The sequence below is a fragment of the Heterocephalus glaber genome, unplaced genomic scaffold (genome assembly GCF_053883595.1).
Source record: "Heterocephalus glaber isolate CG9 unplaced genomic scaffold, H.glaber_assembly_v1.0 deba00001564, whole genome shotgun sequence".
NCBI classification, from domain to species: Eukaryota; Metazoa; Chordata; class Mammalia; order Rodentia; family Bathyergidae; genus Heterocephalus; species Heterocephalus glaber.
The window spans coordinates 13,238,738-13,254,419 of NW_028258351.1; the positions used below are offsets into that span (position 1 = coordinate 13,238,738).

General features: G+C 52.6%; 1 protein-coding gene and 1 long non-coding RNA gene across 2 annotated transcripts in view; one reads left to right on the plus strand and one right to left on the minus strand.

Moving 5' to 3' along the window:
- Nucleotides 1-13,411, plus strand: part of Doc2b (double C2 domain beta) — a 31,317-nt gene extending 17,906 nt beyond the window's left edge. The window contains exons 6-9 of the mRNA XM_004857114.4: nt 1,404-1,561; nt 8,690-8,771; nt 9,738-9,834; nt 10,414-13,411. Coding sequence (XP_004857171.2) covers nt 1,404-1,561; nt 8,690-8,771; nt 9,738-9,834; nt 10,414-10,550 — 474 coding nt within the window. The 3' untranslated portion in view covers nt 10,551-13,411. The remainder of the gene's footprint in view (nt 1-1,403; nt 1,562-8,689; nt 8,772-9,737; nt 9,835-10,413) is intronic.
- LOC110344383 (uncharacterized) lies at nt 8,108-9,432 on the minus strand. Its single transcript, XR_002386956.2, has 3 exons — nt 9,259-9,432; nt 8,535-8,562; nt 8,108-8,287 (listed from the first exon to the last, which is right to left on the minus strand). It is a non-coding gene; the product is annotated as an uncharacterized LOC110344383 (long non-coding RNA).
- Nucleotides 13,412-15,682: the final 2,271 nt, after the last annotated feature.

The following is a 15,682-nucleotide window of genomic DNA, read 5'->3' on the forward strand; positions in this document are numbered from 1 at the left end:
GAGTCCTGAAGAGGGTCCCTTGGAATGTGGGGCTCCAGCTGGGGTGGCCAGTGGAGCAGAGGTATAAGGGAAGGAGTTCTGGGTGACCAGCAGCTGGAAGAACTGCATGATCTTGGGAGGACCAGTAGACGACACATTGGCTGGTTGTGTTGAGGGTGGACGAGATGGCAGGCCATTTGAGGTCCAACCCCTGAGGTGGGCACCAAGCACTAGGAGACCGGGAGGGCACTAGGTGGTTTCCCTACCTGGCGCCCAGCTACCCCAAGCTAGGAAAAGGTCAAAGCCCTGTCTGTCTCTCCTCAGGGGCCAACCCAGACCCAGGGTACTGGGATTGGGAGACCCTTGCCTTCCAGCAGGCCTGCAGCAGGGTGACCTTTGGGCCTTTCTCTGAGGCCTCAGACTGGAGCAGGTGGCATGAAACTGAACCCAGAGGGACCATCTGTCCCTCTGTTCCCGCCTTCATTAAGACAAGCCTGTGGTGCGTGGATGCTGCTCAGTGCCAGATCCTCACCCAACCCTGGGGCATAAACGTAAAACATGTAGAAACTGTCTTCAAGGGACTAAGAGTCTAGGGGCAGACACAGGAGGAAGCAGGTGGCCACACTGCATGGTGACAGGAGGAAGCTGAAACAGGGCAGCACAGGGCGGGACAGCCAACTGCCCAGGGATCAGGGAAGCCCAGGAGGAGCCACTAGAGCCAAGCCCCATCCTAGGGACAGGAGTTCTTCAGATTCAGAAACAGGAGGCCGCTGGAAGCAGACTCAGCCTGAGAGAAGGCATGGAGGGGGCACCGGGTACAGAGCTCAGAGAAGATCAGGCCTCAGGTGTGAAGAGGGCAGAGCAGGGACCCCCTGCCGAAGCAGCCGGTGCCAGGACAGGGGTTGGGAGACTCTGTGAAGAGCCAGATGGCAAATCTGTGAGGCCCCACCATCTCTGTTGCAGCTACTCACTCTGCCATTGTAAAGTAAGAACGGAAGGGTGAGGCTGAGTTCCAGTAAAACCTTATTAATGGACACTGAGGTTGAATTTCATATAATTTTCATGTGCCATGAAATACTATTTTCCTTTTTTTTTGACTGTTAAAGAAAGTAAAGACCACTCTTAGCGAGGTTCCACACAGGGCCAGGCATCCAGCCCAATTTGGCCATGGGCCAAGCTGTGCAGGGCTGTGAAAGCCACTTCAGGCTGTGCAGCAGAAGCAGGGAGAGCAGCGTCAGACTCCACCTGAGGCGGCATCCTCAGAGGGGAGAGACAGCAGAAAGACCACAGAGGACAAGGCTGTGACCACTCTCCAGGGGCTCCCGACAAGGCCTTTGGTATGGTGGCAAGTGGGCCAGGGTCAGGCAGCTTCAGTGGCCTGTCAGCTGAGGGCCAGGAACAGTGAGTGACTGCTTGCCCCACAGGTGGACAAGACGGAAGACAAGTCCCTGGAGGAGCGAGGCCGCATCCTTATCTCCCTCAAGTACAGCTCGCAGAAGCAGGGCCTGCTGGTGGGCATCGTGCGGTGTGCACATCTGGCTGCCATGGACGCCAACGGCTACTCGGACCCCTATGTGAAAACGTGAGTGTGCAGCTCAGGCCTGCCACCTGCTTCCCCTCCTCACCCAGTGACAGTGTCTGGCACTGTGGCTGGGCATGGCCAGCACTGGAGGGGCACCTGACGGGCAGGGACACCATGCTCACAGGGGCCTGTTCTCTTAAGGGCTCCTTTGGCAATTTGAGGGGTTAAGTGTGGCCAGCCCATTATACAGAGGGGGAAACTGAGGCCCAGAGAAGCCAAGTGGCTCCTTAGGTCACACAGAGAATAGCTGTCTCCTAATGCCACAGACAGGCCTCTCTGTGACTGTGGGACCCAGCATCACAAGCAGGTTGGAGGCGGGGACACAAGGAGCCAGGGCCAGGGGTAGCAGGGAAGCTGGGCAACCTGGCAAAGGAGACCACTGGGACTGTTCAAGTGCGCCAGTCTTGTGCTGAGGCCACAGGTGCAGCTAAGGGTCCACCCAGCCCTACCAGTGATGGTGGCACTAAGGAGAGGCACTAACTGGGAGCCATGCCCAGTGATCTGGGACCTAGAGCTGTAGATCTGGCCAAACAGGCTGTGCTCTGGGCTCAGAGGCTCAGGTTGGGGGTCCAGCGGCCACTGGAGATGGGTGGCGTGGGCACCAGAGTGACCATCTTCACTACCCTGGGCTTTTCACAAAAAGATGGTTGGATCCCCATCCAGAGGGATGTCCCCTGATGCAGGGACTTGCAGAAAGGAGGGGAAGGGTCTGTGGGGCACAAAGGAGCTAAGGTAGGATTTGGAATGGCCTTGGCCTAAGGGGACACAGAGGAGGCCCAGATGCTGGAGTCTGTGGTCCCACAGGGAGCCCAGTGCTCCTCGTGCCACAACTCTGGGGCACCATGCCCAGTGGTCCCTGTCATATTCTGGTCACTTTTAAAATCATATGTCAAGATTGTTGCAGCCTTTTGGAGACCAACTGGTAGTTCATCAAAAAGTTAAACACAAGCCAGGGGTGGTGATGCATGCCTATAATCCCAGCTACTTGGGAGGCTGAGGCAGAAGGATTGCAAGACAGCCTGGGCAACGTGGTAAGACCTGCCTCAAAATAAAAAGGCCTGGGTGTAGCTCAGTGGTAAGGTGCTTGCCTAGCATGTGCAGGCCCTGGGTTCAATCCCCAATACTGGGATTGGGGGTGGGAGGTAATTTAAAACAGAGTTACCACATAATCCAACAATTCCACTCTTAGATTTATACCAGAGAGAACTAAAAATGCACATGCACAAAAAAATGTATATGTGCCCGGGGATTTAGCTCAGTGGTTCCACCACCTGCCTCGCAAGCACAAGGACCCGAGTTTGATCCCTGGTACCAAAAAAAAAAAAAAAAGATTTGTTGACAAAAAAATGTATACATGAATGTTTGTAGCAGCATTATTCATAGTTGCTAAAAGTGGAAACACTTCAAATGTCCCTCCACTGATGAGTGGAGAAACAAAATGTGGGCTTATCCATACCATGGAGTATGGCTGAGCCACTAAAAGGAAGGAGTACAAGTGGAACATCCCAACCCAAACACCAGAAACCTAAAGTGCTTCAAAATCTAAAACTTTTGAGTCCCAACATAATACTACAGATACAAAATTTCACAGCTGATCTCACGTTACAGGTCACAGTCACATGCAGGTGCAATAAAAATACATGTAAAATTACACCAGGTGTGGTAGTGCATGCCTATAATCCCAGCCACTCAGGAGGCTGAGGCAGGAGGGTCACAAGCTCGAGGCCAGCCGAGGCAAATTATTGAGCCTATTTCAAAAGAAAAAAAATTTAAGCAAAACAATTTTTAAAAAATTTAGTCCAGGGCCGGGGATTTAGCTCAGTGGTTCTGACGCCTGCTTCACAAACGCAAGGACCCGAGTTCGATCCCTGGTACCACAAAAAAAAAAAAAAAATTGTGGTCCAGTGGCTTAGAGGCCTGAATGTAAGAAGAAACTGCAAGTGTTAGAAGACAGTCAGCAGACTTTTTATAACACCGGAGAGAAAGTTGCAGTCTCCAGGAAAGTTGGAAAATGTGTGTACCTGATGGCCACATTATCTTCCTTACAGGTTTGTATCCTAGAAACTCAAGCACAGGTGGGAAGCTGTGTGTGCCAGCATTGTAATAGCAATAAACTGGAAATCTCCAAATGTTCAGCAGCAAAATAGATGCATAAGATGTGGCACATGCATACAGTGGTGTACTGCATGGTTAAAGGAATAAATTAGAACTAGACAGATTAACATAGACAGCTCTCCAAAGCATGCTGAGCCAGAAAGCCGACTGCAGAACTGTGCCCACAGCTGGTCACTGTTTCCTAGATAGTCAGCCCTCCACATGCACAGATTCCAGCAGCGCTGGGCCAGGAATACCGTTTGGGGTGTGGGGGAACTCCATCTATACTGAACAGGTACAGACCTTTTTCCCTTGTAATTATTCTCTATAATAGAGTGTAACAGCTATTTACATAGCAGCACTTATACTATTGGATATTGGGTATTATAAGTAATCCAGAGACAACGTAAAGTATAGTATCTAGGAGGATTGTGTGGGGTATCTGCAGATACTGAGCCATTTTATAAGTGAACTTGAGCATCCCTAGGTTTCGGTATCTGGGCTGTCCTGGAACACCTCCCCTGGGAGACCACTGCATTTCTTTACCATGCAGGGTACTTCTTGAGTAGTGGTCCCTGGCGAGGGAGGGGAGCAGGACTGCGGAGGCCAGAAGGGAGCCTTCGCCTTCCCCTGTAATGCTAGATTTCCCTTCAGACAGAAATATAATCTGAGGCCCAAATGGCGTGAACAGTTTAAGTCATGTTCAGTGCCTACCTGGCAGGTGGGCAGGAATTCCAGGTCATTCACTGGGTCACCCAGAAACCAGGGTCTCACCTTGTACTGGCTTCCTCAGGCAAGCGAGGCCTTGCACCAAGCTAGGCCATGGACAGCTGGTGTGGGAGCTGCAGGGCCCCTGTAGCCACATCCTACACCCCAGCCCCAGCCAGGTCCACCTGGCCTTTCAAAGGTGGGCAGATCCCTGGGCAGCTCCTGCATCACAGTCACACTTCACCTAAACCCCTCAGTCTGGGTAAAACTTTCTGGCCAGGACAGGGACTGCTGCTCAGGTCTCTGGTTCCCCTCTCTGAAAGGCCCCTTCATAGACCAGGGGCACCCCTCGGCTGTCTCCTTGACCAAGTCCTGGGACCCCAGAAGAAAACAAAGGAGGAGCCAGGGGGCCGATGCCAAGGAGCTTTTTGTCTGCATCATCATTTTTATAAACCTCATCCCTGGTGACACCTGCCTCAGTTTCCCCAGGCTGAAAGTTAATCCCAGCCCCAGATGTTCAGAGCATGATGGAATGATAATAATGGCTACCATGTGTTGCTTGAGTGAGTACTGTGTGCCAGGGCCGTCACTGTGTACAGCCTATACAATCACTTTTTTTTTTTTTTTTTTTTTGGTACTGGGGATTGAACTCGGGTCCTTGTGCTTGTGCACCAGGCAGCGAAACCACTGAACTAAATCCCCAGCTACAATCACTTCTTTATTACTGATGTTTCCTACCAGGGGAAACTGAGGAAACTAGAAACAACTTGCTGTGCCACCCTCAGCAGCTCCTTCCTGCTCTGGCCTTTGCACCTGGAACATCAAGGGCATTCTTCTAGGAGCCCCTGGCCATCAGATCACTGTGTAGAGTACCCCACGTGGCACTGATGGGTGGCCAGAGCAGGAGGGTCCTGACAACCATGCGGCAGGCCTCTGGGGGATTTGCCCAGAAGGCCACTGTCTTAGTTACTTTTCTCTCATTGTTGAGACAAAATACTAGACACCCAAAGTTAAAGGAAGAAAGGTTTCTTGAGCTCACAGTTTATAGAGGTTTCAGTCCATAACCAGCTGGCTCTATGGCAGGGTGGCGTGGCAGACAGGCAGCTGTTCATGGCAGACTGCAGGTAGCAAAAGAATAAGAGGGAAAACAAGCCTCTTTCTGTCCCTTATATAGTATCCAGGGTACCAGGATTAGGGTGGTGCCAAACCAATCAGTGGATTGATTTAGTAACCACACACGCTTAATCCCAGCATCACACACTCTAGATTCAGCCACCTCTGAAGAAGCCCCACCTCATTCACATGAGGCTCTGGGGGGACATTTAAATACAAGCCATAACAGGCATTGAGGGGTCCCAGGAGCCCTGGCTTGGGGAGGGAACAGCCCTGCAGTAGAGGGAAGGACAACCCCTGGGGGTGTGACAGGATGGCCCCGAGAGGCACTGCACATCGCCAAAGGCCTGGTGCCAGTGTCTGTTTGGCAGCCTAGTGACTCAGTGAGGAGTCACCAGGTGAACGCAAGTTGTCCAGGCTGAGGGCACAGGAGCTCCGGAGCATTGTATCCGACTTTGCAGGACTCCCCTGTCCCTGCTCCTCACCCCAGGGCAAACCAGCATAGGATGCTGCATAGGAAACACCACCAACACATAGCAACGTGGCCAATGTGGGAAGAGAAATTCATCATCAAGAATTCAGGCCAGGGCCGGGGATTTAGCTCAGTGGTTCTGGTGCCTGCCTCAAAAGCACAAGGTCCAGAGTTTGATCCCAGTACCAAAAAAGAATTCAGGCCGGCTGTGGCAGCCCAAGCCTATAATCCCAGGCAAGAGGGTCACAAATTCAAACCTACTCTGAGTAACTTAGCAATTTAGGAAGCGAGAGATGCTGTCTCAGAATTATAAAACATCTGCTCAGTGCAGGGGCTCTGGGTTCAATCCCCAGTACCACACACACACACAAATTCCACCATTTCTGAGTGAATTTAAGCCCCCGATTTTCAGTTAAGTTAACTTACATACAGTAAAGTTCTCCCTGTTTGAAGCTTGCAATACATACAGTCTTGAATATAAAAAATATAGTTGATACTTGGTATCCAAAGGGAAATGGTTCCAGGACCCTGAAGATTTCAAAATCCATCCACGCTCAAAATCCTTACACTCATGAAAAGGCCTAGTATTTGCACATCCCCTGTGCACATCCTCCATATACTTTAAGTCATCTCTAGATTACTTGTACTACCTAATACAATATAGATGCTATGGAAAAGTGGTTGTTTTGTTTTTCATTTTTCACAGTACTGGGGATTGAACCCCAGTTCAAGGCAAGTACTCTTACCACCAAGCGACATCCCCCTCCCTGGGTTCAAACTCTTGATCTTCCGGCTTAGTCCCGACTCGGGCATGCACCACCACATCTCGCTTTCCTTTTTATTTTTTGAGACAGGCTGGCCTCAGACTTTCAATCCTCCTGCCTCAGCCATCTGAGTAGCTTGGATTACAGGCATGTGCTACCCACCTGGCTCACAAATAGTCTATATGCTCTATTAGGAATAATGACAAGGAAGAGAAGCGTTTGTATGTGCTCAGTACAGATGCAATTTTTTTTTTCAAATATTTTCAGCCCTTGGTTGGATGTAAGGGCAAAGGATACAGAGAGCCCAGAAAGTTCCCCGGCTCTGACCCACTGGCCTGTTTTCTGTCCTGGTAGTGTTGTTTTTTCCATATTTTCATACAAAGATATTGGATGGTGTGTTGTCTCTTGCTCTGGCTTGGTCTCCACATCAGACCCTGAGGTTGTATATACCAACAGGTCAGCCTTTGTTAGGGCTGAGTAGTCTTCCATCTTGTGGCTAAGCCACAAGTCTTGTTGATCAGCTCACCAGCTGAAAGGCATGTGCTTGTTTCCAGTTTTGGGTGTTACATGAAGCTGCTACAAACAGGTATTTGTATGGACAAATATCCTCATCTCTCTCCTACCTTCAGCTTTTGTCAACACATACGCTCCCGTTTCTATAGTAAACCAGTATTATGTATGCAATTCTGAAATGCAAAGTAAAATAACAGTGAGATACCAGCAAATATTTTAAAGTGGTAGCTCTTCGCCAGGGGCCCTGTGTGTCAGCCACATAGCCTTTCTGGAGGGCGGTTTTGTAAATGAAACAAGAAGCTTGACCCTGACACGCCCTCGGCTGTCATTTCACCTCTGGGAACTCAGGCACTCAGTTTACTAACCCACCCAGGGCAGCCACTGGGCTGGGTGCCAGGAAGCTGTGGGTGGGTGAGACCAACGTGCTTCTGACCCCAGAGCACATTCAGCAGGGGAGGCACGTGTCGCACACTTGTCTATGCAAGGACAGGGCCAGAGGTTCTGCAAAGGAGAGTTGGGGACTGTATCAATCAGCTTCCCTGTCACTGGGGCACAATACCAACACTCAAAGCTTAAAGGGTATTAACTTCAGAGGATTCAGCCCATGGGCGGCTGACTCCAAGCAAACATGGTGGAAGGACATGGGGGAAGAGATCTGCTCCCCTCATGGCAGCCAGGAAGCAGAGAGAGAGGAGAAGAGTAGACCTTCCGGTCCGCCTCGGGACAGGCCCCGCCTCCGGGCAAACCCCGCCTCAAACCACACGTTCAGCTCTGAGTTCAGCTGCCAGTGAATCCTCTGATGAGTCTAACACCCTGACCCAGCACCTTCCAAAGACCCGGCTCTGCACACCTGAGACTCACCGGTGTTCCTTAGGCAACTCACTCCCACACGGTGAGCCTCGGGTGAAGGGGTCTAAGCGGTGGAGGCCTGCAGATGGAAGAATGTCTGTCTGGTGCCCCTCTCCCTGAGGGATGCATCCTTGTTAGTCCCCGAAGGCCTTTCCCTTCCTCAGAGCTCCAAGGAGGGTGTGATGATGGTTTCACAGCTCTGGGGATGATGTACTGAAAAAACAGATTCTACAGTTTAGACAGATGGATCTTATGATATGTGAATTATATATCAATAAACCTGCTATTTTTAAAAAAACTCTTGAGCAAGGAACCAACTCTGCTAAAAATGTTTTTCTGGTGGGAAATATAAGTTTTGCAAAAATTAGACTTCCAGAAGCAAGGAACATCCTCTCCCCGGGGCACAGAGGAGCTCTGGGGAGCTTCCTGATGGCCTCTCCTCCTGCTGCCACTGACTCACCTTTGTCCACCAGGCTGTGTCAGGATTCCTGTAATTAGACAAAAGCAGGATGGAAACATTGTTACAGAGACAGAAGCTCTGTTGATCCCTGCTGGCTGCATCTACACCCCAAGGCTCCTCCTCATCCCCTGCCCTTCCCTTGGTTATGATTCCAGATACCTGAAGCCAGACGTGGACAAGAAATCCAAACATAAGACAGCAGTGAAGAAGAAAACCCTGAACCCAGAGTTCAATGAGGTATGAAGGGCTGCTGGGGCTTTGTGATGGGCACTGGGTCTGTCCCAGGGTGGGGCCTGGAGGACCCCGGGCTTCCAAGGGTCACTGTGGGGGCTGCTGACAGGAGGGCCCCAGCTGTGAAGTAGGACTGAGGCCATGCCAGGCCCCACCAGGCCACAGTGACGAAGATGGGGGTCCGGGGAAGCTCTTCGATGGATCTACCTGGGACTGTGGCCATGGCGGATGTAGGGTGGGAAGAGGGAAGTGTTAGGGGACTTCCTGCTCCTTGGGTGGTGACAGGGTTTGGAACAGGATGTGAAGATAGAGAGAAGCTCTAGGTGCAGCGTGAGGATTCATGCTGCCCTAGGGCCCCAGAAAGAGCAGAGGCCAGGTGAGTGTCAGGGTCCTCAGCCCAGGGGTGGGTACAGCTGGAGACAGATCTAGGGGTCCCGCATGGAGCAGGGTTGGTGGATGAGCAGAGAGCTCTTGAGCACAGCCTGAGCCTCACCAGGGCTTCCAGAGGCAGCTGAGGAGCTGTGTCCAGGCGGAAGAAGCACCTGATGTTAGAGGGTCCCAGAAGCCGGCAGGAGAGAGGGGTTCACAAAGGACAAAGTCAGCAGTTGTGGTGCACACCTGTAATCCAGCACTAGGAGAGGCTGAGGCAAGAAGATCTCAAAGGCCCCACTACCACCCTATCCCTGAAAAAGGATGAGTTCACCACAGCCAGCTCAGAAGTCAAGGATGACAAAGACTCATTCTTGTGCCATGAGTCACAGGAACGGGGTTCACAGGCAGGTGGAGATCACAGCTTCAGGGACAGAGGGACAGGTGGGTTGAGGGAATAGGGACCTGTCCTGGGCCCTCAGGCAGAAGTGACAGGAGGGGTGCCCACCCTGCCCCTCCTCGCTCTCCCTCCAGCCCTCACCCCATCGCAGACCCCTGAGGGCCACGTGGCCTTGGCTCTAACACTCCCCTTCTGGCCAGCAGGAGTTCTGTTACGAGATTAAACATGGGGACTTGGCCAAGAAGACCCTGGAGGTCACCGTTTGGGATTATGACATTGGGAAATCCAATGATTTCATCGGTAAGAGGGCACACTGGGAATACACTTTAGTTGTGTCCCTGACCTGGGTGTGGCCAACAGCAGTGCCCCAGGGTGAGGCACAGGTCGTCCGTGATGGCCTTGGAGGAAATGTAAGGGAGGCTCAAACATCATTCAGCCTTCCCTCTGTGACAGTAGACAGGTCCAGAGTGGGTGAGAGGCCTGGGAGGCCCAAACGGCAGTCTGTCAGGGAGCTGGGATGATGAAGACACTGGTGGCCAGCACTCGGGGCTGGACTCTGAGCCCATGTGGCCCTGAGTTCCTGGTGGGTACAATAGCCGTGTACAGTGGGGCTGCCTTGCCCCCTCCCTTCCTGGCCCCTGTTCCTCAGCCCCTAATTCATGCCACTGCACCCTGCCCAGCAGGGCAGTGGGCCCCGGGAGAAGAAGGGCAGGACCCCTGGGCCCTGGGCCAGGGGGGCAGGAGCGAGGATGGAGGTCAGATACTGTCCACATTCACAGCCTGGGGGGCAGTGAGAGTCTGGTGTCAGAGCACAGAATCTGAGAGGAGCCCAGTCCCAGGGGTCCGGCAGGCACTGAATCCCTGCTGCCCCTCCTGCAGGTGGCGTGGTTCTGGGCATCAACGCCAAGGGTGAGCGCCTGAAGCACTGGTTTGACTGCCTGAAAAACAAGGACAAGCGGATTGAGCGCTGGCACACACTCACCAATGAGCTCCCAGGGGCCGCGCTCAGCGACTGACTGCCCGCCTGCTGCCACTGCCCAGGCCCCTGGGCCCGAACAGGCCTGGCCTGGCTTCCTCAGCTGTCACCAAGGGCTGTGGCCCCCATGCTGGGAAAGATCCAAGATACCCGCTCGGACACAGAGCCACTGCAACCCCATTTGGTGGACACAGCACCCAGGCTCTCCGAAGGACATGGGAGGGCAGAGTTCTGGGCCTGCTCTCCACCTCCTAGGGTGCAAGGGGCAGGCGGTGGGAGGAGAAGGCCCTGGCCACCCAGTGGGAAGGGCCTTCTAGAAGTCAGCAGGGCAGAGTACAGACAGCCGGGGTGCTCAGGTTGGCGCCAGAGAGAGCAAATGAGGGAGACTGTGGGCAGTGGAGAACGGGACTTGGACAGGGGAGCCAAAGGAGCTTCCGACCACATCCATTCCTCTCTGGCATGGCTGGGCAGGTGGAAAGAGGCTGTGAGCTGAGTCTGCAGTTCCTGAAAGCCGCAGGGTGAGGGCTTCACTCAAGCCCCTCCAGTGGGTGAGCTCTTGACTTGTAGCCCGGGAGCCGGATGCAAACCAGGACTGAGGAAGGCCAAGCTAGCCTTGTGCCTGCAGTGATGGGCAGGCAGGGAAGGCTTCTGGAAGGAGTAGGTGCCTCAGAAGGACTTAAATGGTGAGAGGTCTCTAGGCAGAGCTGGAAGAACAACCTAGGCACTGGGAGTGGTCTGTAAAATCCTGGGGGAGGGGAGAGGGGCTGGGGCCCAGGTGGGTGTTTTTTAGATTTGTTAGGCAGGGGCTGGGCTTGTAGCAGATGGGGAAGCTGATGGTGGCGCAGGGTCAGGTTCATTCCTCAGACTGCTCCTGGCTCTGGAAACCCTAAGTGTTCATCAGCTGCAATGGGGAAGAGAAAAGGGCACCTCTGGCATGAAAAGAAGCAAACATTCCTCCTGCACCCCTTCCCTTCCCCAGCCCCTCTGGGTTCAAGCAGGATAGTCAAGGCCCTCAGGGTTCCCTGTAGCATCCTGGCCCTGTTTGTGGTATGATCTGATGTCCCTTTCAGGAGCGTTCAGTGGCAGTCCAGGGCCTGGTTTCTGGGACAGCCAGGAGCTGAGAGGCCTTGCCAGTCTTTCTCCCCAGGAAGGAGCTGAGAGCATCTCAGTCTTGGGGTTCAGGCATGAAGAAGCCTTCTGGAGCTGTGGCTGAACAAATGCAGAACTAAGGTGTTTCAAAACTGCTGCTGAGCCCCACCATGTTCAACCCTTTGTTGTGTGAGAGGACACAGGCCAAGAGGGAAGGTGACCTGCCCCCAGCCCTAGCACAGCTGGGACAGGATCCATGGCCCCCACCCCAGGCCAGAGCGCTGGACACTACACTGCAGGGGCAATGGGGTGCGGGCCCATGCGCTGGGAGTTCCACTCCTACCCTACACTAGGCTCACAGGCATGAGGGCTGAACCTTCAGCTGCAAGCACAAGGCGCACCACCACCCAAGGCCAGAGGTGTTGGTTCAGATCCCAAGTGCCCATCAGCCCTTTTCAGTTGGCAGTGAACAACTGCAGCCCCTTGCAGTACCCAGCCTCCCTTGTTGCTCACAGAAACTTGGTTTCCTCAACTTACGGCAGTCTTTGCCTTGCGTCATGAAATTGACAGGCAATGCCTTCATGAATCATCACAACCCTAACCCTGTGAGGAGAGTAGAGCATCCTCCCCTATGAGGCTCAGAGAGACTGAGTAGTTTGCCAAAGTTACACAACTGGGTAGGAGGTGACTTGAGACTCAGACACAGGCCTTTTGATTGGGCATCAGGACTAATCAAGGTCCTCTCTCAGTTGGTGCTCCAGCTGGAATGGAAAGCCCTTGGGGCCATGGTGGCAGGTAACATTTTTAAGGGGCCCGGTGTCTGGGTGAGCTCCAGGTATCATCTCCAGTTTGCCTTGCTGAATGCTTCATTTTGACAGGGGCCTCAGCAGCCTGTGGATATGTGAAAGTGCCGAATGGCAAAACTGGAAGGGCATATGGACCCCATCTAGTGTGATGTCCTTATTAGCTACATGGGGAAACAGGCTGCGAGGGAAAAGGGCATGACTGGGACAAGTAACCAGGGTTCCTGGCGCCCAGTCCAGGACCTACTGCCCCAGGCTGTCCTGAAAGGGTCCCTGGTGATTAGAGGGACTGTCAGGCTGGGAGGCCGGGCCTCTGGCCAGCTAGCTCGAGTGTAAGGTGGAGCGCTCCGCCCCGGCCGGAAGTGATAACCGGTCTGAGGTTCTGGCCCTGTCCTAGGCGCGGTACACACTGCATCTCTGTTAAAGAAAAAGCACTTTGAAAAGCTGCAGCATCGACTCTGCCTTTCACCTCAAACAGGCATCTTTCTTCTGGTCCATTAGCCCAACAAAGACAGGAAATCTGTTGCAAAAAAAAAAAAAAAATCATTCCAAAATCAGTTGTCAGTAACAGGGGGGTCGCCCCGTGCGGTGCATCCCCACCAGGCGCCCAGGTCTCCGCCCTGCCCACCGCCACCACTAGCCAATCCCCGACGGGCCCGTCTTCCAACCCTGAGGCGGTAACCTCCTGACCTCTAGTGGCGAGAGTGAGGAACTGCACCGGCGCGCCCGCCCACCGAGCCCGGGCTGTGCATGTGCTGCCCTTTGTTCCTTCTCAAACCGAGTGAACCTCCCGATGCATGGACTCTGGCTGTCGTCGACGCAGACTCGTGCACTGCTTAACACCGTTTTGCTACCATGTGACGGCTGCAGAAACTGTCCTCAAACTGCAGCCCCACAACAATTTTTGTACTTTGTCTGACCTGCCCACAGGTGTCCTTTATAAGTCTTATTTGTTAATATTTATAATGACATATAGCCCAAAGTCAATGGAAACGTCATACTGCTCTCATATTGCTTTGGAGACTCATTTAATAGAACGGAGGGATGCGTAGAATGAAGGAGGGTGAGACAACTGGGACCTTGCCGATAACCTATCTGAGGCAGGCAGCCGAGGGACAGATGGGGAAACAGGCTCGGTGTGAATCACACAGCTGGTCACTGACATGACCAGAATTCAAACCCAGGCCTCCCAAGACTGCACGCACAGACCAGCGTGCCATGCTGTCAGACACTCATTCCACAGACGGCTGTGGAGTGTTAACACTGGTGCCAGGCAGCTGGCAGTCGTCAATGAGATCATCCACAGACAAAATGCAGTAATGACGTGAGAAGGTGACAGGAATGATACGAGCACAAGGGAGTCGGGAGGGGAGGAGAGGCTGTGCAGACCCAGGGAGGTCGTGGGGCCACCAGGGCGGTGACTCCTGAGCTAAAACACTGCTCGGTGAGGAGGGAGCAGCCAGGGGCCCGGAGGCAGGGTGGGGACAGCAGGGTGGGCCAAGGGTGGCAGGGGGACCAGGGCCAGGTCAAGTAGGCTTCATAAAGACAGGCTGTGTGGGAAAGGAGCCGCTTAGTTCTGATGGCCTGCCTGCCGGGCAGGGGTCATCCTCACCATCCACGCAGTGACCAGGCCCGCTCTGGAGGTCCCTGTGGCACCAGAGGACCCAGGACCCAGAGCAGCTCTGGCTGGGTCCGACCCAGACCCTCCTGCCCCGAGACTGTGGTCAACGTCCTGGCAGCCAGTGTCCCTTTGCCATCACCTGTGTGCTGCCCATCTCTGAGCTGCCCGATACCATCCAACACTTTTCTTTTTAGCAAAACATTTATTAGTATAGTTTATTTTATTTTTTGGTACCGGGCATCAAACTCGGAACCTTGCGCTTTCGAGGCAGGCGCTGGACCCACTGAGCTAAATCCCCGGCCCATATTGGTATATTTTAGATACATAATGACAACACTCAACAGCGGGGATTTGCACCTGTACATGACATGATACATCCTGCTTCTTCTTGTCCCATTCCCCCCTCCCCTCAAGCACTCCTCCCCTCCCTATGTACTAAAGCCTTATTTCCATTTCTTCCTTCTAGTTTTACTTTTTTTCTTGTCCTTTCTTTCCTTTCCCCCTCCACTTTCCCTTGTTCCTTTTCACATTTTGAACTCTTTCTTCCCATTTCCCAGTATCTATTATACATTTAATCCTTATTTCCACTTTTGGTTTCTCACACCAGAGAAACAATGTGTTATTTAAACATGTGTGTCTGATTTATTTCTCTTAGGAGTATGGTCTCGGGCTGCATTCATTTAGCTATAAATGTCTGAAGCTCATCCTTTATGGCAGACGAGTACTCCACTGTATAAAAAACCACATCTTCTTTATCCATTCGTCTGTTGATGGGCATTTGGGCTGTTTCCAAGATTTAGCTATTACAAATTGCATCCAGCATGTTCTTTTTCTACCCTCGTTAACCAGACTGAAATTTCATGGTCTGTGGAGAACCCTGCCCGGGGCTCAGATGGAATCTGGACATCTAGGTCTCTGCTCCAGACTCTGCTCCATGAGCCTGTCCAACAGTCCCAGCCAACTTCTCCCACAGGACTCTGCTCTTCTTCCTGGTGTTTATCACCTAGTAATCTTGTATGTTTTGTCTTTCTTTCTTCTTTTTCTTTTATTTTTCTTGGGGGGGGTGGGGGTGGTACTGGGGATTGAACCCAGGGCCTTTGCACTGTGCTGCATACCTAACCCTTTTTATTATTATTATTATTATTTTAGTCAAGGTCTCAAAAGTTGCCCAGGTGGACGAACTTGCAGTCCTCCTGTCTCAACCTTCCACAGTGTTGGGATTATAGTCATGCACCACCACACCCGGCTTTTATTTATTCTTTTCTCTCCCCACACCTCTTCGTCAGAATAGGGATAATATCTGTCTTATTTATCTCAGTAACCCCCAGACCTAAACCCAAGGCTGAGAACATAGTCGGCCTTTCTTCAGTAAACATTTCTTGAGCAAATGGATAAAAATTGCCAATCTGCCAGGCATGTGGAACACGCCTGTAATCCCAGCACTTGGGAGGCTGAGGCAGGAGGATCACTTCGAGTTGAAGGCCAATCTGGGCCACATAGTTCAAGGCCAGCCTGAACTGCCCAGCAATACTCTGTCTCAGAAAAACAAAAACTGCCAACTTGGATGTTACTTGAGCCAACCCCGTGTGTATGGGGCATCAGTTCTGATGATGCTAGGTTTGCCAAGCCCAGGCTCCTGGAAGCACCAAAGATTCCTGA